The sequence below is a fragment of the Ovis aries genome, chromosome 22 (assembly GCF_016772045.2).
Source record: "Ovis aries strain OAR_USU_Benz2616 breed Rambouillet chromosome 22, ARS-UI_Ramb_v3.0, whole genome shotgun sequence".
Taxonomy (NCBI): Eukaryota; Metazoa; Chordata; class Mammalia; order Artiodactyla; family Bovidae; genus Ovis; species Ovis aries.
Window position 1 is genome coordinate 39,402,869 of NC_056075.1, and position 20,768 is coordinate 39,423,636.

The 20,768-nt window shown below is 39.2% G+C and overlaps 1 protein-coding gene across 3 annotated transcripts in view; it reads left to right on the forward strand.

Moving 5' to 3' along the window:
• INPP5F (inositol polyphosphate-5-phosphatase F) overlaps positions 1–20,768 on the forward strand; it is a 91,977-nt gene that overhangs the window by 30,835 nt on the left and 40,374 nt on the right. For all 3 annotated transcript variants that reach the window (XM_027960308.3, XM_042238508.2, XM_042238509.1), the window contains exon 3: positions 15,795–15,931. In XM_027960308.3, the coding sequence (XP_027816109.2) occupies positions 15,795–15,931 (137 nt within the window). The remainder of the gene's footprint in view (positions 1–15,794; positions 15,932–20,768) is intronic.

Genomic DNA, 20,768 nt, shown 5'->3' on the forward strand with positions numbered 1-20,768 from the left:
AATTGTTCTATTAACACTGATGCCTAGAAAACAAACTAATTAGAATAGTTGGCCTTTCTTCAGTTTGGAAGGTCTCTTCCCACAGACATTTGCAGGCAGGTAGACTTTCAGCTGGAGAAGGCAATGGCAACCCACTCCAGTACTCTTGCCTGGCAAATCCCATGGACGGAGGAGCCTGGTAGGCTGCAGTCCATGGGGTTGCTAAGAGTTGGGACATGACTGAGCGACTTCACTTTCACTTTTCACTTTCCTGCATTGGAGAAGGAAATGGCAACCCACTCCAGTGTTCTTGCCTGGAGAATCCCAGGGCTGGGGGAGCTTGGTGGGCTGCCGTCTCTGGGGTCGCATAGAGTTGGACACGACTGAAGCGACTTAGCAGCAGCAGCAGCAGCAGACTTTCAGCCAGGGTCTAATGAGTCTATCTTTGACAGCCTGAAGGTGTCTGACTCTACTTTGATCGGTTGGGATTTATTAGGATGAGGAACAGAAAGTCAAAGCAACATGTAATGTGCTAAATAGATGAAGGAAAAGTAAAGCTTCATGAAAAATCATGGTCTTCTATTCCTTGGAGTGTCCAGGAGGAAGTCAGAATGATGGTCAGATCTTACCACAGTTGTAATGACACATTACTTTTATTTTTTCTTCTTTTTTGTCTTCTTCCCTCTCTAGAGGATGAGCTCCAAGGCAGGGGCTGTGTTTGTTGTGCTCACTGCTGTATTCCCCTGTTCAGTGGCTATTCAAAAATATTCAGCACATAATTATTTAACAGATAATTACAGAGTGCCTGTTGTATGCTGGGGTCTACAGGGTTAACAGAATGCAAAGCTTCCAGGAGCATGGAGTCAAATTCAAGAGCTAGACATTAATTGCCCGATCAGAGTTTTATTGTTAAACTTAAGGTTCTGAAGAAGACAAATGTGGGATATTGTGAAGCACGTAGCAGAGGAGTGTGACTGGTGGGGATGGGATTCCTGGATGGAAGGCATCCCTGAGGAAGTGATGTCTCAGCTGAGGCCTGAAATGTGTTTTCTCAGTCACGGAGATCTTTTTGCACACAGCTTACTCTGCCAACAACTGCTCTCCTCTTGCTTTCCCCACCCTGACCCTATCCAAATTATCCTACTGAAATAGTTCTGACTTCAACTCAGACATCACCTCCGTAGGAATGCCCTCCATCCAGGAGATAGTATATCATCACACAGATAATCTTGAAAAGATGGCTTATGTGTCTCAGTTGCTTCAGCCATGTCTGACTCTGTGTGACCCTATGGAGTGTAGCCTGCCAGACCCCTCGGTCCATGGGATTCTCCAGGCAAGAATACTGGAGTGGGTTTCTATGCCCTTCTCCAAGGGGTTTTCCAAACCCAGAGATCGAACCCACCTCTCTTATGTGTCCTACACTAGCGACACCTGGGAACCCCCCAAGATGGCTGGAGGCTGGAGGTTTTAAATGTATTACAAAAGCTCTTTAAAATCTACAGTAGTCCTCCCGCTGCCGCACCCCAGTCCGTAGTTTCCCCTTCTGAAGTTTCAGTTACCTGTGGTCAGCCATGGTCCAAAAATATTAAATGGGAAATTCCAGAAATAAACAATGCACAAGTTGTAAATTGTGTGGTGTCCTTACTGCCAGCTGCTGAATGGACAGTCAGAGCGTCCACTTACCCGACCTCCTACCCACTTGCTTTGGATCTACTTAAGTCTAAGAAGTCAGAAAATAACTAGTGAGCACTATTCAGTGAGTAGGGTATGTCTCTGTGCCCTCTGGCATGGGTTTTGAGTCATCCCTTTGTCCAGCGTATCCACACAGTATGTTTCCAGCCCATTTAGTCACATAATTGGTTTAGTTATCAGGTTGGCCGTTGGTATCATAGTGCTGTGTTCAAGTAAACTTATTTTACTTAGTAATGACCCCAGTGTTCAAGAAAGAATGTGTATATAAGGTTTGGTTCTGTCTGCAGTTTCAGGCATCTGCTGAGAGTCCTGGAATGTATCCCCTGTGGGTATGTGTCCTGAAGACTGTGCATGCATGGGTGCTAATTTGCTTTAGTCGTGTCTGACTCTTTGTGACCCCATGGACTGGAATCCGCCAGACTCCTCTGTTCATGGTATTCTCCAGGCAAGAATACCAGAATGGGTTGCCATTTCCTCCTCCAAGTTATCTTCCTGACCCAGGGATCGAACCTGTGTCTCTTAGGTCTCCTGCATTGGCAGGTGGGTTCTTTACAACTAGTTCCACGAGGATAAGCTTGTTAGGGTATGAAATATCTGCCTATAAAATGCAAATATATCCACAGTGTATTCAGAACTAGTTTGAAGAAAGAATTGTCAGGAATCCTGATTTATTTAGCAATAGGGGCTCTTTGTTTAGTAATTAGGAGAATTACTACTCCTAGTATTGAACAGCTACAGACACAATTCACTCAAGTCTCTCCCATTCATTAAAATAGTATCACCATCTGCTTTTCTGCTGTTAAAGTGGTGAGGATACTGAGATCCTTAAAATGGTACAATGTATTATGTATATGATTTTAAAAGTGTGATTTTGGTCCCTTGCTGTCTATGGAGACTTTGCTGTGACACTCAGTGATATGAAATATTTTTATACCTACAGTGTGAATGAATGGAATGTCACCAGCATTGCTTTCATACTTTCCTAAAAAGGCATTAGAAAGGCCCACCCCTCAGGGGCACTAGAGAAAGGGAAGAGAAGCCTGGCAGGGCCCCTGCTTGAGGCCTGCTTCTTGGGCACGGCCTTTAGATAGTACTTCTGTTTAAATACGAGTTTCATAGTCTGTGTACAATTGCATTGTGGGAGAGGATTGTTTTATTGTCTACTGATGACTCATAGAAACATGTAAGGATTGTGATAATGGTTGCACAGTTATAAATTCATTAAAATCATTGGCGTGTTTATACTTAAAATGAGTGAATTTTATGGTATATAAATTATATCTCAATAAAGCCACTGAAAATATTTGTCAGAATACTTTTTTGTATCCTTTTGCCATTACTTCTGATTTTATCTTATTTTAATAATTAATCTACCTTTTGATAACTTAAAGGTGACTTTTTCCAAAAGGTCAGTCTTCATTCCAGTCCCAAAGAAAGGCAATGCCAAAGAATGCTCAAACTACTGCATGATTGCACTCATCTCACACGCTAGTAAAGTAATGCTCAAAATTCTCCAAGCCAGGCTTCAGCAATATGTGAACTGTGAACTTCCAGATGTTCAAGCTGGGTTTAGAAAAGGCAGAGAAACCAGAGATCAATTTGCCAATATCTGCTGGATTATCGAAAAAGCAAGAGTGTTCCAGAAAAACATCTATTTCTGCTTTAGTGACTATGGCAAAGCCTTTGACTCTGTGGATCACCACAAACTGTGAAAAATTCTTAAAGAGCTGAGAATACCAGACCACCTGACCTACCTCTTGAGAAATCTGAATGCAGGTCAGGAAGCAACAGTTAGAACTGGACATGGAACAACAGACTGGTTCCAAATAGGGAAAGGAGTACGTCAAGGCTGCACTGTCACCCTGCTTATTTAACTTATATGCAGAATACATCATGAGAAATGCTGGGCTGGATGAAACACCAGCTGGAATCAAGATTGCAGGGAGAAATATCAATAACCTCAGGTATACAGATGACACCACCCTTATGGCAGAAAGTGAAGAACTAAAGAGCCTCTTGATGAAAGTGAAAGAGGAGAGTGTAGAAGTTGGCTTAAAGCTCAACATTCAGAAAACTAAGATCATGACATCTGGTCCCATCACGTCGTGGCAAATAGATGGGGAAACAGTGTCAGACTTTTTTTTTTTGCGGGGGGGGCTCCAAAATCATTGCAGATGGTGATTGCAGCCATGAAATTAAAAGATGCCTACTCCTTGGAAGGAAAGTTATGACCAACCCAGACAGCATATTCAAAAGCAGAGACAAAGGTCCATCTAGTCAAGGCTATGGTTTTTCCAGTGGTCATGTATGGATATGAGAATTGGACTGTGAAGAAAGCTGAGCGACGAAGAATTGATGCTTTTGAACTGTGGTGTTGGAGAAGACTCTTGAGAGTCCCTTGGACTGCAAGAACATCCAACCAGTCCATTCTGAAGGAGATCAGTCCTGGGTGTTCTTTGGAAGGACTGATGCTGAGGCTGAAACTCCAATACGCTGGCCACCTCATGCAAAGAGTTGACTCATTAGAAAAGAACCTGATGCTGGGAGGGATTGGGAGCAGAAGGAGAAGGGGACGACAGAGGCTGAGATGGCTGGATGGCATCACCGACTTGATGGACGTGAGTCTGAGTGAACTCCAGGAGTTGGTGATGGACAGGGAGGCCTGGCGTGCTGCGATTCATGGGGTCACAAAGAGTCGGACATGACTGAGAGACTGAACTGAAAGTTACTTTGAGGGAAGAATCTTAAAGATTAACAGTATTATTTGTCATATAACATTTCTACCAGATAATCTAAAGTGTAATTAAAAAGTCATTGTATATTCAGTTTTTCTCTTTTTTTAAAAAATATTCAGTTTTTCATTCATGGCTTCCCTTGTGGCTCAGCTGGTAAAGAATCCGCCTGCAACGTGGGAGACCTGGGTTTGATCCCTGGGTTGGGAAGATTCCCTGGAGAAGGGAAAGGCTACCCACTCCAGTATTCTGGCCTGGAGAATTCCATGGACTGTATAGTCCATGGGATCATAAACAGTCGGACACGACTGAGTGACTTTGATTCATGAGGGCTCAGAACTCATGGATTTTGGAGATAAGATTCATGTTGGTGACTAGGTTCCTGGTTAACCCTTAAAAGATTCTTTCACAGTAGTTTAGCTGATCTATTCAGTTAACAGCTTTGGGTCTTGAAAGCAGGCGGGCTAAGCGGCGAGGGGCTCCTTTCTTTGGCATCTTCTGGTTGCTGTTTTTTGCTTCTGTCTTCCTTTTGCTCTCTCCCTAGGTGCCAAATGACCCTTCCCTCCTCTCTTTGCTCCCCTCTGTCGGCTCCATTACTTTATGCTTCCGAGTTTCCCATCACCTCCCTTGTCCCTGATCTGCGCTCCAATCTCCTTGGCATGGATGGTTCCACCTCCCTGGTAGGAGCAGTGCTTGAATGAGACACATGAAGGTGACCCACAGTTCTGAGCTTTCCCAAGGGCATCAGACAAGCATGCTGCTTAGTTCTGAGCATATCTCTAACTGACAGATTTTCATATCCTCAGGCAGAGAGGTACGTTAGAGGTAGGCCAGCTTGCCTCTTCTGTTTCAGTCATTCTGCTGTCCAGTTATAAATGAATTTGTTCTTAAACTCCAGTTGTTTTCTCAGTGATTTCTATGTCAGTGATATTAAAAGTTCTTAACTCCATAAAGAGAAGAATTTTGTAAAGGTAAGAGTGACTGAGTGTATGTATGGGCCACTTATAAAGGTGTTTCCTATATTCATATTATTTCCTCCTTTATATTCTTATTAAGGTTTTTATCTTATTGAACATTTTATCTTCCTGAACATTTTGAAGTGATTACAATCAAATTATTATCAGGTCTAATTGTGTTTTAAAAAGGGTATTTTTGATTTAAAAAAAAAAACACCTCACTTACTTAGATGTGGCCAGTATCAGCCATCCAGGGCAGAAAATGAAGGTTAATAATCTAATTGACTTTGACTTGGCTCTCAGGTTTGTTACAGCCTGTGGGCTTGTGTTCCCTCAAGCAGAGAGGCCTGTAACCTCCAACCTCACAGCATACTTGTGTCACTCCTCAAAACAGTAGTTTATCTTCATGATAAACCTTCACCATAAATAACCCCAATTATATTTAGTATGCTGGGGTTTAATAGGTAGGAAAGTATGTAATAGATTAACATTTTAAATAAATATGTAAGGAAACATCTTACTTAGCACTTTAGCAAGAGAAAGACACAGTTATGTGGAAAATGTACTCTTGTAATAGAAACTCATTTTGCTCATTGATACTTAGACTTTAGTAGTTTCCTAGGACTGTTATTGGAGAAAGTAACGGCACCCCACTCCAGTACTCTTGCCTGGAAAATCCCATGGACGGAGGAGCCTGGTAGGCTGCAGTCCATGGGGTCCGCAAAGAGTCAGACAAGACTGAACAACTTCACTTTCACTTTTCACTTTCATGCATTGGAGAAGGAAATGGCAACCCACTCCAGTATTCTTGCCTGGTGAATCCCAGGGATGGCGGAGCCTGGTGGGCTGCCGTCTATGGGGTCACACAGAGTCGGACATGACTGAAGCGACTTAGCAGCGCCAGCAGCAGCAGGACTGTTATAGATAGAAAAGCCTTTATATTTTTGTAGATTATAATAGATTAATTTTATGGCAGGTCATTATTAGGGCTTTTGTTATTAGGCTGAGTTTGAATTTGTAGATTAAGCTGAATACGCTTCTGATTGCACCATTTGGTACCTTTGAAATGGACCCTAATAAACGTATCTCATGTCCCAGACACTGTCCTTATGAGTCACTGTCGGTTTTCTGTATGTGCAGACTTAGGACACTTTAGTAGGCAATAGAGTGATCATTAAGAAACACTGAGTAGCTACTATGTTTGGAAGATGAACAAATTAATGATTGACTCTTTGGTCACTGAGAATATTAGAAGCCCAATATGATGTACTTTTAACTACAGATATCTGACAGTGGAAAAAAAACAGCATTGTTGTGTGGTAGTATTATTTGTATTTCTACTTACTTGATGTATAATGGTGTACGGTGCTCCTTGAAATATATTCAAAGGAATATACTACTTTATTTCTGTTTCTATTAGGAAAAGTATTTTTCTTGATGTTTTTTAAAAATAGAAATGGCCTTAAATAGAAAGCAAAAAATTATATTAAACATACCGTGAATACATATCTTTTAGTAGAAATTTAAATTCATGCAGTTTAGTTGCTCAGTCATGTCCGACTCTTTGTGACCCCATGGATTGTAGCCTGCCAGGCTCCTCCGTCCATGGAATTCTCCAGGCAAGAATAGAGTGGATAGCCATTCCCTTCTCTAAGGGATCTTCCTGGTGCAGGGATCGAACCCAGGTCTCCTGCATTGCAGGCAGATTCTTTGCCATCTGAGCATAAACTTACATAAAATCTATAGACTTATATTCATTTAAAAGTACTAAATGGCCAATGAATAGCTTATGTAGTAGGTATGAATGAAATAGGTTTTATGCACACAGTGGACTGAATTTAAATTCCTACCAATTTTGAAAAAAGAAAAGGCGAGATCCTTCACATTGAAACATAATTTATCTTGAGATGAGCCATGGTGGCTCAGTAGTAAAGAATCTACCTGCCAATGCAGGAGATGTAGGTTCAGTCTCTGGGTCAGGAATATCCCCCGCAGAAGAAGATGGCAACCCACTCCCCTCTTCTTGCCTGGGAAATCCCATAGGCAGAAGAGCCTGGCAGGCTATAGTCCATGAGGTCACAAAAGAGTCGGGAATAACTTGGTGACTAAACAACAAAGCCATTAGGATATTACCCAATGATTAGCTTCTCTTAGAATGCATAGTGTGTTACTATGCTATATAACAGATCATTTAAAGATACTTCATACATTTTAAAAAATGAGATCAACAGAAACTAGTCAGAGATTGTTTCTGACAGTCACAATATCGAGAAATACTTTGAACTGCAAGAGGGAAAAATATGAAGAAAACCACACTTGAGCATCTTATACTAAAACTGATAAAAGCTGAAGTCAAAGAAAACATCCTAAAGCAGCCAAAGAAAAGCTACATGTTAAATTCAACGGTGTTCAATAAAGCTTTGGTAGGAACAGTGGAAGCTGGAAGACAGTGGAATGAGACCTTCAAAGTGCTTGTCTAGAATTTTATACCTTCAAAAATTAAGGGGAAAAAAGACATTTTGAGCCAAACAAACTGAATTTGTCATCACCAGTATCTGCACTAAAATAAATACTAAGAAGTTCTTCAGGTAGAAGGAAAATGATTCCAGATAGGAGTGTGGAAATGTCGGAAGGAACATAAAACAATGGAAAGAGTACATGTTGGTAAGTTTAAACAAAGTTAGCTTTATATGAGGTTTAAAATTAACACAGAATGAAAACACACAACAATAATAGTAACTATAGTGAGCTAAAAAAGACTGGTGTTCAGGTCCTTTCCTTGTCCAGGAACTGGCAAAAGCACTTATTTACATTAGGCTTTTGTAAGTTAGGGCTCATGTTATCAGACCCTACAATATAACCACTAATAGAGTAATAAAAGATTGTAAAAAGCTAATAGAGGGAAGAAATGGAATAATAATTTTAACACTCAATCCAAAAGAAGACAAGGAAAGAAAGTATATAGAACAGGTGAAGAAATGGTAAGATGGTAGAATGATTCTTAAATGTTTTAACAATTACATTGCATATAAATGGACTCATTTAGTCACTAAGTCAAGTCTGACTCTTTGTGATCCCATGGAGTGTTGCCTGCCAAGCTCCTCTGTCCGTGGGATTTTCCAGGCAAGAATACACCTGCATTGGCAGGCGGGTTCTTTACCACTGAGCCACCAGAGAAGCCCATGAATGGATTTAGTAGTTAAAAAGCAAAGCTTTTCATAATGGAAAAGTAAAATTCATCTACAAGCTACTTTTAAGATAGATACCTTAACTATATGTATAGAGAAAGGCTAAAAGTAAAAGGATAGAAAAAAGAAACCAAACAAATGCTAACCTACTGAAAACTGATGTGCTCATAATAATATCAAAACAGACTTTAAGGCAAGAAGCATAAACAGATATACATTTCAAAAACAGCCAAAGTTCAAGTCACCAGAAAGACAAAGCAGTGTTAAATTTGTAAGCACCTAAGTCCTAAAGTATTAAAGGAGCAGTGAGTCATTTGGCTTAAATTTATTAGTTCAGAGTGTCAACTTGAAATGGCAGAGAGATACATAAGTATTCTTATTGTCAGCTTGACACAGAAGAAAGAAAAAGTGAGCTAACTGTAATTGCCTTTCCTAATTCTCTTTTTCCTTCACAGCAGCACATTTCCATCCTCTGATTCGTCTGGTTCGAATGCGGACTCTAAGCTCTTACTAGAGGCATAATCTGCAGAAGCTCTTCAAGAATTTACATATTGGTTATTGAATATTATGTTAGGACTTTGGAGTATGTAGTAAATAAATGTTAGTAATTTGGCATGTGGATATAATTGTAAATTCCTTTGTGTATAAGCTGGCTTGAAACTCAACATTAAAAAATACTAAGGTCATGGCATCTGGTCCCATTACTTTATAGCAAACTGAGGGGGAAAAATTGGAAGCAGTGACAGATTTTATTTTCTCGGGCTTCACGGTGACTGCAGCCATGAAATTAAAAGACTCTTGTTCCTTGGAAGGAAAGCTAGACAGTGTATTAAAAAGCAGATACATCACTTTGCTGAGAAAGGTCAATATAGACAAAGCTATGGTTTTTTCCAATAGTTGTGTTTGGCTATGAGCATTGGACCATAAAGAAGGCTGAGTACCGAAGAAATGTTATTTTTGAATTGTCTTAAAAATCCCACTGAACCAGTCAAATCAGAAACAGTCTTGGAAAAAGGTGAGCCAGAAGGGGAAAAAAATCAGGAAAACAAAATTATTTTCACACAGATACCTCACTGGCACAGAGAATATGTACTGTGTATGTATTTCTGTCAGTAGGAGCTCTTTTAATTGAACCTCACTTAAGATTAACCAGCATTCTTCACTGCCTCTGCAGAATGTATTGGTAGATGTGTTGGATGCTCTAAAGGCTGATGGAGACTGGGTAGGAAGCCCTCCGTCTTCTGGTAGATTATAGGTTGTGTTTATTTCTGTACTTGTTCATATTTGTTTTACTTGATACAGTAATTATATAACTAAACCCATCAACTGTAAATACAAAAGGAATGACTTTCTGTTTCTATGAAGGCTAAATTGAATGCTTTGAAAAGACTAGATAAAGCTGTGTTGCATTAAAAAAAAAATGCTAGGGGCTCATTCTCAAACAACATGGGATTTTATTTCCTGGACTAGGGACTGAACTATGGCCCTTGTAATGGAAGCTCGGAGTTCCAACCACTAGATTGCTGGGAAATTCCCTAAATCATGCATGTTTAAAAAGTCATTGGTGGTTCTTTCTCAGAGGTCCAGGGGTTGAGCCCATCTTCCAATGCAGGGGATGTGGGTGTGATCCTTGGTTAGGGAACTAACATCCTACATGCTGAGGAGTGCCTGAGCCCTTGAGCCGAGACTACTGAGCCTGCTCACCGCAACTAAGATCCAGTGCAGCTATAAATCAGTAAATATTTTTTAAAAGTCATTGTTAAGCTCAAGTAAGATTGAAAGGACTAATGCCAGCAATGGTAACCAGTTCTTTTTCTGCTAGTCTTCTTATATGAGAGAACTCATAAAGTGGGGTTTGGATGAGGTTTAAAGAATTTCCATGGAATGAGGAACAGTGGTGAAAGGAAATATTAATTTTATATGTAATGTTTACATTTTTAAACACGTGGAATGTATTCCTTTATTTTCTGTATGATTAACATTAATAAAAAGAAGATTGCTAGACATGCATTGTTGAATCAAATGCTTATCTTTTCTATTGATGCATGTCAGTAGGATGGATAGCCATGTTGAGAAATATTAGATGCAGTACTTAGAGGTGAGGCTGTGAGTAGGGAGAAAAGATTTTCATACAGTGATGGTTTAGTCACTAAGTTGTGTCCGACTCTTGCAACCCCATGGACTGTAGCCTGCCAGGCTCCTCTGGTATTCTCCAGACAAGAATACTGGAGTGGGTTGCCATTTCCTTCTCCAGGGGATCTTCCTGACCCAGGAATCAAACCCAGATCTCCTGCCTTGCAGGCAGTTGAATTACCGACTGAGCTGTGAGGGAAGCCCCTAATTTTAATTTTAGAAAAAAAGGTTTTTTTGAATAAAAATCTTTCTCCTGTGATTGCTTACCCTAATTTAACTGAGTCAGTTATTGTATAGAGCAAGCAATTGAATCTTTTCCAGGACTGTTGTTTTACTTGCCCTAACTGGTCATGCTTTTCAAGATAATCACTTCCTAGTTAGTTTTCTTATCTGGCTGGGGAAGTCACATTTTTTGTCTGTCTTTTTTTTTTTTTTTTTTAAAGGAATCAGGGTTACAAAATTGACCTTTTTCCCCATTGTAATATATTTTAAAAGTTGAGGAAATATCTTTATACCACAAGACCTTGCTAGAATAAATTACCTTTGACCCTTGGTTATACTACATAGCCAGATCTCAGTGTGATGGCTTTAGTTAAGCCAAGTTTCTTTTTCTGGTGGGTGATATAAATTAATGCAGTAACCTGCTTTGGTGCCTTTAAAAGCTTCATTACAAAATTGTGCTTGACTGGATAGAGACTGCTAAACAATAGTAATGCTATACTTCTGCATTTTTCTTAGCTTAAAATTCAAACTAGAGAAAATATATTTGGACCATTTAACCCTGTAACTAACATACTCACTTTTGCTGGATTTCCAGGCTTCTGTGTGTTTACTGTTGTGTTTGTTTCACCTACGGCAAAATAATTACAGGAATACTCCTTATCCAGGGGATCTTCCCGACCCAGGGATTGAACCCGGGTCTCCAGCATTCCAGGCAGACCCTTTAACCTCTGAGCCACCAGGGAGCCACTAACAGGAATACAGATTGCGGTTATGTCCCAAGAGGTTTTTTGTTTTGCTTTGTTTTCTAGAATCAACCTAGAAATATCTTAGTGTCCAATTCAAGTTTTTCATTTTCTTTCCATTTTGATTATTTTACTTGTTTATTTAAACACTATTTCAAGTACTTATATCTCTGTGTTTGGTAGAAAATATACTTTTTAGTTTATTCACTGTTCTAGTAAGTAAGACTCCTAGCAAGTTTTTTTGTTCTTTAGAAGCTTTTTTTTTAATTGAGATGAAATTCACACACCATAAAATTCACTCTTTTCACATTATAATTCACTGGGTTTTAGAATCATCGTAAGGTTGTATTATCCTATCATCAACTGCTATGTAACTCCAGTGTATTTCCATCATCCCAAGTTACTTAGATTATAACTAGTATATATCAGTTTTCTTGTCTATCTTACTTTTAGTTTTTTTGTTTTGATCAGTGTGTGAGACTGAAAACAGTAAGTCAGGAAACTGTATCATGAAAAACTTATGAGACATTCAGTTCAGTTCAGTCGCTCAGTTGTGTCCGATTCTTTGCGACACCGTGAATTGAGACATTAACCCAGTGCAATTTGTAGAGCTGGTTGCAAGTCAACTACAAAAAGGTGTTTTTATCCATGATCTCTACATTCCCAGCGTCTAAATTATTTCAGAGCAGGTTCCAGGTAGATACATTTGTCTGCAGATACTTCAGTATATATTTCAACACTAGGTATTGACATACCATCTTTCCCCCTCTTTATCATCGTTAACTTAGATGCCCATTTTTACATGGGTCTCTGTCTTCTGTCTTCTTTTCTAGTACTCATTTGTCCATTCCTATACCAGCACCACATAGTTTTATTTACCATAGCTTTATAGTATGTTTTGCTACCTGGTAAACATTAACTCTTAATAATACGGAGTATAAAAATTATATAATCCTCCTAGGTTCTCTTTGAAATAGGTAATTTTTCCCCTTTCTACAGGTGAGAAACCAAGAATTGGAACAGTTAAGTATTATGCTGAAGTACATGATAAATAGTGGAGCTAAAATTAGAGTCTGAGTTCTGACGTCTAAGAACACATTGAGGCTTTTCTGGAAAGGGAAACTATTGTTTACAAATTTTGTTCCTTGTTGTTTGAGATCATTTATATTGTATTTTCTCAGATTTAATCTTCATTATAACCCCTCAGATATTTTGAACTGAAGTCTGTAATGTTTTAAGTGATTTTAAGTTTGTAAGTTGAATTTCAGTATTGACAATACCAGCATTTTTGTATAAAAAGCGTGCTTTTTGTTTTCCCAAGTGAGTCTATGTAGGGGTAAAACCTCTGAGTTTGAACTTTGGTATTTTTGGTACCACACCATTAGATGGCATATGAGAATGACATTTATCACATTTGATTATGCACATTGTGTTTTTGTCATTGCTGTAATTTTTTAAAATCGCAGTTCATAATGTTAATAAGAAGACAAGAAGGCATAAACTAGGAAGAGGGCTTCCTAATGTTGGCTTGTCTTATCCTCTGCCAACACTCTAAATTGTTCCATGTAAAATAAAAGTTATTTTTGTAAGGTTAAGAGATTTGTGGTAAGGGCTTCCTTTTACTCAACTGACTGTATTAACATTCAAGTGTACTGTGTATTATGTGATTTATTATGTGTTAGGTTTCAGTTCAGTTCAGTCGCTCAGTCATGTCCGACTCTTTGCGACCCCATGAATCGCAGCATGCCAGGCCTCCGGTCATGTATGGATGTGAGAGTTGGACTGTGAAGAAAGCTGAGCGCTGAAGAATTGATGCTTTTGAACTGTGGTGCTGGAGAAGACTCTTGAGAGTCCCTTGGACTGCAAGGAGATCCAACCAGTCCATTCTGAAGGAGATCAGCCCTGGGATTTCTTTGGAAGGAATGATGCTAAAGCTGAAACTCCAGTACTTTGGCCCCCTCATGCGAAGAGTTGACTCACTGGAAAAGACTGATGCTGGGAGGGATTGGTGTTAGGTTTACTGTGTGTTAAATGCTTGGTAACCTTAATCTGTGCCTGATGTACTTCCCAGCACATTGTGGGTCCTTGGTTAAAGTTTAATGACCATGAATAATGAAATGACTTATAAAAGCCTTGGAACTTTGGAGTGAATTTCCATCCTACTTTATAAAGACTTAATCAAACATTTCCAAACTCTTGCATTTATGAAATGTCTAACGCACATGTCCAAAGCACTATGCCTAAAATGAAAGTGGATTAGTATTTGGGAGAAAAAATGGAAGAAATTAAAATACTGTATCTTTGTAAAAAATATTTTTTCATAAGCACAATATATATCCACCATGCTGTTTTTCTATAATAAGAAATTTCTGAAACATTGTTTCAATAGTTTTGGGTGGGGATTTTTTGGTATTAATTAGGTAGTATTTTTAAAGGGTATAGTCTCAAAATGAAAAATTGCTTTTACATGCTGGCTTTCATAGACTGTTTCTCATTTAAATAAAAATCTTTTGTGAAAAGTAGAAATTCGGATTGAAAAGATAACTGTTGGGCCTCTAGGCATTTTCTTTCCTTTCTTTCTTATATTTATTAACTATTTCTTTGTCTTATACCCCTCTCCCACTTTCATCAATATATTTACTTATTTGCTCAGTCCTAGTGTGCACATGAAGTAGTTCTGGAATTGCTAGCCCATATTCTTCTGACAGATAACTTGCTTACCAGAGTACAATATTGTATACAGTTCTTTTTGTCTTTATCTTTACAAAATACTATTTTCCAAAGTTAGTTTTTTTCTTTGTTGTCTCCTACAGTGGGTTACATTTTCCATTTATAGCAGAGTTGGGCTACTCTGCATTTCATCTTGGGTTCCCTCCATATTCTGATTAATCTGAACCATTTATTTTTGAGGAGATGTAAAACATGATCGTGGTTCAGAGTCAGAAGTATGTCAAAGAGTGTACTTGGAGAGCTGTCAGTTCCAGTCCCTTTTATCTCATTCCTGTTTTCTCTTCCTTCCATCTCATTTCCACCTACCCCTTGTTAGGTAACCAACCTCATTAATTTCTAATTTATCTCTCCTCTCTTTTTCTATACAAATGAGCAAATATATTTTTCTCTCTCTCTGTTTTTTTTAACAGAAAGGGTAGTGTGCTCTAGCTACTCCATTGTGCTTTGATTTAATACTATATCTTATTATATTAATAATAAAGATATTAATACATGAATAATATATCCAGTTTATCCCCTTATCAGTTTATAGAATGCTTTGAATTCTTTTTTATAGCTAATTCTTCATAGTACTCTGTTGCATAGATGTGCCATAGTTTATTCAGCCATTCTTTGGGCATTCAAGTTGTTTCTAGCAGTTTGCAGTTAGACTGCTGCAGTGAATAGATTTGAGTGTATATATTTTTGTTTAGTTGAGATGGATCTTCAGGGTAAATTCACAAGCGTGGGATTGCTGGGTTAAACAGTAAGTGGGTATGTTTTAATGTTAGTTAGAGTAAAATTAACATCTGGAAAAGTTGTATCTCTTTGTGTTCTCACAAGCGCTATGAGGGTGCCTGGTTCCCACAGCCTTGTCAGAATGTGCCGTCATAACAATACTTTTTATTATCCCCAAGCTGATGGGTGAGAATGGTATCAAAACATTCTAATTTACATCTCCATTGAGCATCTTTTCATAGGTTTTAGGGCCATTTTTCTATCTTTGTTGTGCTCTTTACCAAAGGACTGTGGGCTTCCCTGGTGGCTCAGTTGGTAAAGAATCCACCTGTAATGCAGGAGACCCTGGTTTGACTCCTGGGTTGTGAAGATCTGCTGGAGAAGGGATAGGCTACCCATTCCAGTGTTCTTGGGCTTCCCTGGTGGCTCAGCTGGTAAAGAATCCACCTGCAATGTGGGAGGCCTGGGTTCGATCCCTGGTTTGGGAAGATCCCCTGGAGAAGGGAAAGGCTACCCACTCCAGTATTCTGGCCTGGAGAATTCCTGCATCTGGAGGATCACAGATGGACACGACTGAGCCACTTTGACTTTCACTTTCACCAAAGGATTGTACTGTTTGCATACTGTGTTACTCAGCTTCAGCTTGCTAGGACAGCAGTACTTTATAGAAACTAGACATTAAATATGCCTTTTCTCTTTCAGATCTTCCATGGTGGCTTATTTTAATTCGGCAGAAAGCCTTGGTGGGCAAACTTCCAGGAGACCATGAGGTCTGTAAAGTAACCAAAATTGCTGTACTATCACTTTCTGAAATGGAACCTCAGGATCTTGAGCTAGAGGTAAGATGAAGTTTCAGGAAATTTCATGGCAACTTGATATGGTCACAATGGCAACCATGAGGATTTGATTTAATAGACCAGAATCATAGAGTTCTAGAGCTGGGTATCTTTAGAGTAATTGAGTCCTGTGTTTTCAGACTTTGGTGTGGAACCTTTGTTTTAAAATCTATGAAAGCCAGTATGTAAGATGCATAGAAGCAGAATTGCAGTGGTTGAGGTGGTGATGGGGGAAGAGCTCCTTGGGGCCCTTCCTACTTTGCCTTTGCTGGAAACCTACCTCTGCTTCTGGGGACCCCTGTGTGTGTTAGGCACTCAGTTGTCTCTGACTCTTTGCAACACCATGGACTGAAGCCCACTGGGCTCCTCTGTCCATGGGATTCTCCAGTCAAGAATACTGGAATGGGTTGCCATTTCCTTTTCCAGGGGATCTTCCTGACCCAGGGATTGAACCCAGGTCTCCCGCATTGCAGGCAGATTCTTGACCGTCTGAGTCACTATAGCACAATTTGAAAACTGATCTGGGGTGAAGAGAGTCAGGAAGGTTAGATTTAACTTCTATTGTATCTTCTTTTTAACTATATGTCTTGAAATTTTTCTAAAGCTATATTTCTCTTGTAATTTTTTTTCTTAAAGTTGGGATTTTTGTTTTTTTAAAGAAGAAAAAATACAAACCCACTGACCTGTTAGACTTTCATTTTCTAAAAGGAAACCAAGCCCACAAGTTGAGTAAGTTAGGGCCAAGATAATGAGATTGCCCAGGGCCAGTGTTCGTCTCCACACTGGCAGAAATAACCCATGAAAGCACTGGTATCATGCCTACTGTCAGTGTGGGGATGTGGCATCTAGGGTGTCATCACACTGTCATAGCCCTGGCCTAATTTGATCACTATGTGGTGTACCAGACAGGCCCTGAGGGTTAAATGGATAATCATGCTTTATCCGTTGGGCTGTTCTGTGAAGTAGGCACTGTTATAATCCATGTTGCACAGGGGAAGAGAGAAGGCTTGGTGAGGATTAACCACACAGCTGGCTTGCGGTGCATCTAGGCTTGGACTGAGGCCATCTGTTCCTGTGTCCCTCTGCTGGGCTTGCCTCCCTGTTACCTGAACCGCAGGTAACAGGTAGCATAGTGTCCACGGCCCCACCACTCAGTATGTGTTTTCTAGGCTGAACTTTGGGGAAGGAAATTGGGGTACAGGGTTAAATTATTTTAAAAAATACATGCAGGCATATCTTAGAGATACTATGGGTTTGGTTCCAGACCATTGCAATAAAGCAAATAATTATAATAACATGAATTTTTTTGGTTTCTCAGTGCATATACGAGATATGTTTATATTACACTATAGTCTGTTAAGTGTATAAGAGCATTATGCCTAAAAAAAAAAATACATACCTTAATTTAAAAATACTATTGCTAAGATACTAAATGTGTGCTTAGTCACTCAGTCGTATCTGATTCTTTGTGATCCCATGAACTGCAGCCTGCCAGGCTCCTCTGTCCATGGGGATTCTCCAGGCAAGAATACTGGAGTGGGTTGCCATGCCCTCCTCCAAGGAATCTTCCCAACCTAGGGATTGAACCCAGGTCTCCCACATTGTACATGGATTCTTTACCATCTGAGCTACCAGAGAAGCCCTCACCACCATCTGAGTTTTCAGGGAGTCAGTCTTTTCACAATAACATCAAAGATCACCATAACAAATATGATGATAATGGGAAAGTTTGAAATCTTGTGGGAAATTACAAAAATGTGAGACACATGACGTGAGCAAATGCTGCTGGAAAAACAGTACCAATAAACTTGTTTACTGTGATTGCCACAAACCTCTTAATTTGTTTTTTTTTTTTTCTTAGAAAGCATCTGTGAAGCACAATAAAACAGGGTATGTGGTAACAATGTAGTAATTTTTGTGCTTCAGATCTTTCTGGAAGTTTGACAGTCTAACAAACCAGTATTAAAATGAATTTAGGACACTGATACTCTGTTATAGAAATTTTAAAAAAGAAATTCAAGTACTTATTTCCTTTGATTGGTACTAGAGATAGAATACTATTCACTGTTGCTGATCCTCAGACAAGTAACTTCGGTGGCAATTGGGCCTGTTAAAAACAAGTGTTTTGCAGTTTTTGTTTGCATTTTATTTTAGGAAAGAGCAGACTATAAAACATTTTATCCATTGATTAAGCCAGTAAACTTGTGTCTTTTGGATGACTGCTGACAAATTGAAAGATCAGCATGGCTTCCTGTCACCAGTCTTGGCCTTGAGTGTGAGCATGGGCGGTGTGCTGGTTTGAGCAGTAAGCTGGGGGCCTGGACAGTTAGATTTAGAGCAGAGACCAGCTCCTCAGCACCTTGGTCACCTGTTAGTCATCAGTTTGCACGTCTGGCACCCCCAATTCTGGGGAGATGAATTATCCTCATCCAGAGGCCTGCATAGGACGCCCAGTGGACTTTTCAGGAAGATGCTCTTCGTGGCCATCAGTCTGTATCATTTGAGATTGTTGTTGTTGTCCAGTCACTAAGTCGTGTCCAACTCTTTGCAGTCCCATAGACTGCAGCACACCAGACTTTGCTGTCCTTCACCATCTCCTAGAGTTTGTTCAAACTCATGTCTGTTAAATCAGTGATGCTATCTAACCATCTCATCCTCTGCTGCCCTCTCCTCCTTTTGCTTCTAGTCTTTCTCAGAATCAGGGTCTTTTCCAGTGAATTGGGTCTTCACATTAGGTGGCCAAAGAATTGGAGCTTCAGCTTCAGCTGACTGTTGTATAGATGGTGGGTGGTGGAGGGGAGGAATCTTTAGGAAAGAACATTTAATGGAATTTTAAAACAAAAAAAAAACGTGACTGTGATGACAGCTTTTAAAATGTCTTCATTCTGAAGACTTTTCCTTTTCTTTCTTGACACTCTCAAGTGAATGAGATCATCTTCACATACAAATGAAAATGAGATAGTCCCACGTAGCTGAGTGTTTTTACAGTACTGTTGGATAATTGAGTGATGGCATTTGCCAGGGTACTAAAAGTACAGTCCATGTTAAGAGCTGGAAATATATAATGACCCTTACTAATTAGGGATAAACATGACTATAGATAAAGTATTTCCAGATCCCAGTTTAGTGATAGTTTGTCATGGCTTTCTCTCAAGAGAATATAATTTCAGAAATTTGCATTTAAGCCTTTTTTTCCCTTCCTTTAATCCTGTTTTCTGTTAGTGGAGCTTTACGACAGTGAACAATAGAAGGGCAAAGAACAACTCTGTTGAAAATCACGAACTATTTGCTTATTTTCTGACATGTTAATTTAAATCTTTGGTATTCTTGTTCTAGTTTCCATATAACGCCAGTTAAAAAGAGCATTTAGAAGCATGATAAATTTTTGTGGGGCTTTTTATTTTTGACTATATAGTAATTGTAACTGAGGAGGAGGAAAAAATATTCTCCCGCATTGAAATGATCAATGTCAATATTCTGGTTTTTAAAAACAATTTAGTTTTAATTGAAGGATAATAGCTTTACAATATTGTATTGGTTTCTGTCATACATCAACATGAATCAGCCATAGGGATACAAATGTCCCCTGGTTTCCATTTGTCTCCAGCTCTTTGGAGGAGCAATATTCCAAATTTTCAGAATAGTTTTTGTATTTTGCATCTTTGCATATTTTTCCTACTTCTGTTAGTTAAAAGATTCCTGTTATTTTTCATGACCGTATGTATCTTATGCACATAAGACTTTCTTAAATGAAGCTGACTCTTAGGTCTTCTTGAAAGTGAAAGTTGCTCAGTCATATTCAACTCTTTGCAACCCCATGGACTATACAGTCCATGGAATTCTCCAGGCCAGAATACTGGAGTGGGTAGCCTTTCCCTTCTCCAGGGGATCTTCCCAACCCAGGGATCGAACCCAAGTCTCCTGCACTGCAGGCAGATTCTTTACCAGCTGAGCCACACAAGAAGACCAAGAATACTGGAATGGGTAGCCTATCCCTTCTCCAGTGACTTCCCGACCGAGGAGTCGAACCGTGATTTCCTGCATTGTAGGTGGATTCTTTACCAACTGAGCTATCAGGGAAGTTGAGGGCTTCTTAGTATGTCTTGATAATTTGGACATCTGTGTCTGTGTTTGAATACCCACTGCTTTCTCCCTTTCCCCTCAGGACCCCTGGGCTCTTTATTGTGGTCATTGTTCTCAGATTTTCTAGGACTTCATCTGTCTTCTGTCATTGGAGCAGAAGCATTTTGTTACAAAGTTGGGAATTAATAGTATTTCTAGTTTTCTACCCCAGTTGACTTTTTACTTTACTTGTATGGCTTATTATGTTTGCCAATTCTTAAAATAATTTTCATACTATACATTTCATCCATTTAAAGCACATAATTCAGTGGTGTTTAGTACATTCACAGATTTGTAACCATCACTGCAGTTAATTTTAGAACATTTTCATGACTCTAAAAATAACCCTGCACTCATTAGCAGTCACTCATTTTCCTCCAACCCCCAGGCAAATCCTAGGCAACCACTAATCTACTTGCTGTGTCTATATAAATTTGCCTGTTCTGAACAATTCTTCTACATGGCGTAAAATATGTAGGGTTTTGTGCCCGGTTTCTTTTACTTAGCACCGTGTTTTCAAGGTTCATGCTTGTTGTAGCATGGGTCAGTGCTTAATTTCTTTTTATCCCTTTGTATGGATATACCGCATTTTATTTATCCTTTCATCAGTTGATGTACGTTTGGGTTGTTTTCATTTTGGGGCTATTTGTGAATAATATTGCTGTATATTTATATACAAGTTTCTGTACATAACAAAACTTGTACATTTATGTATAAG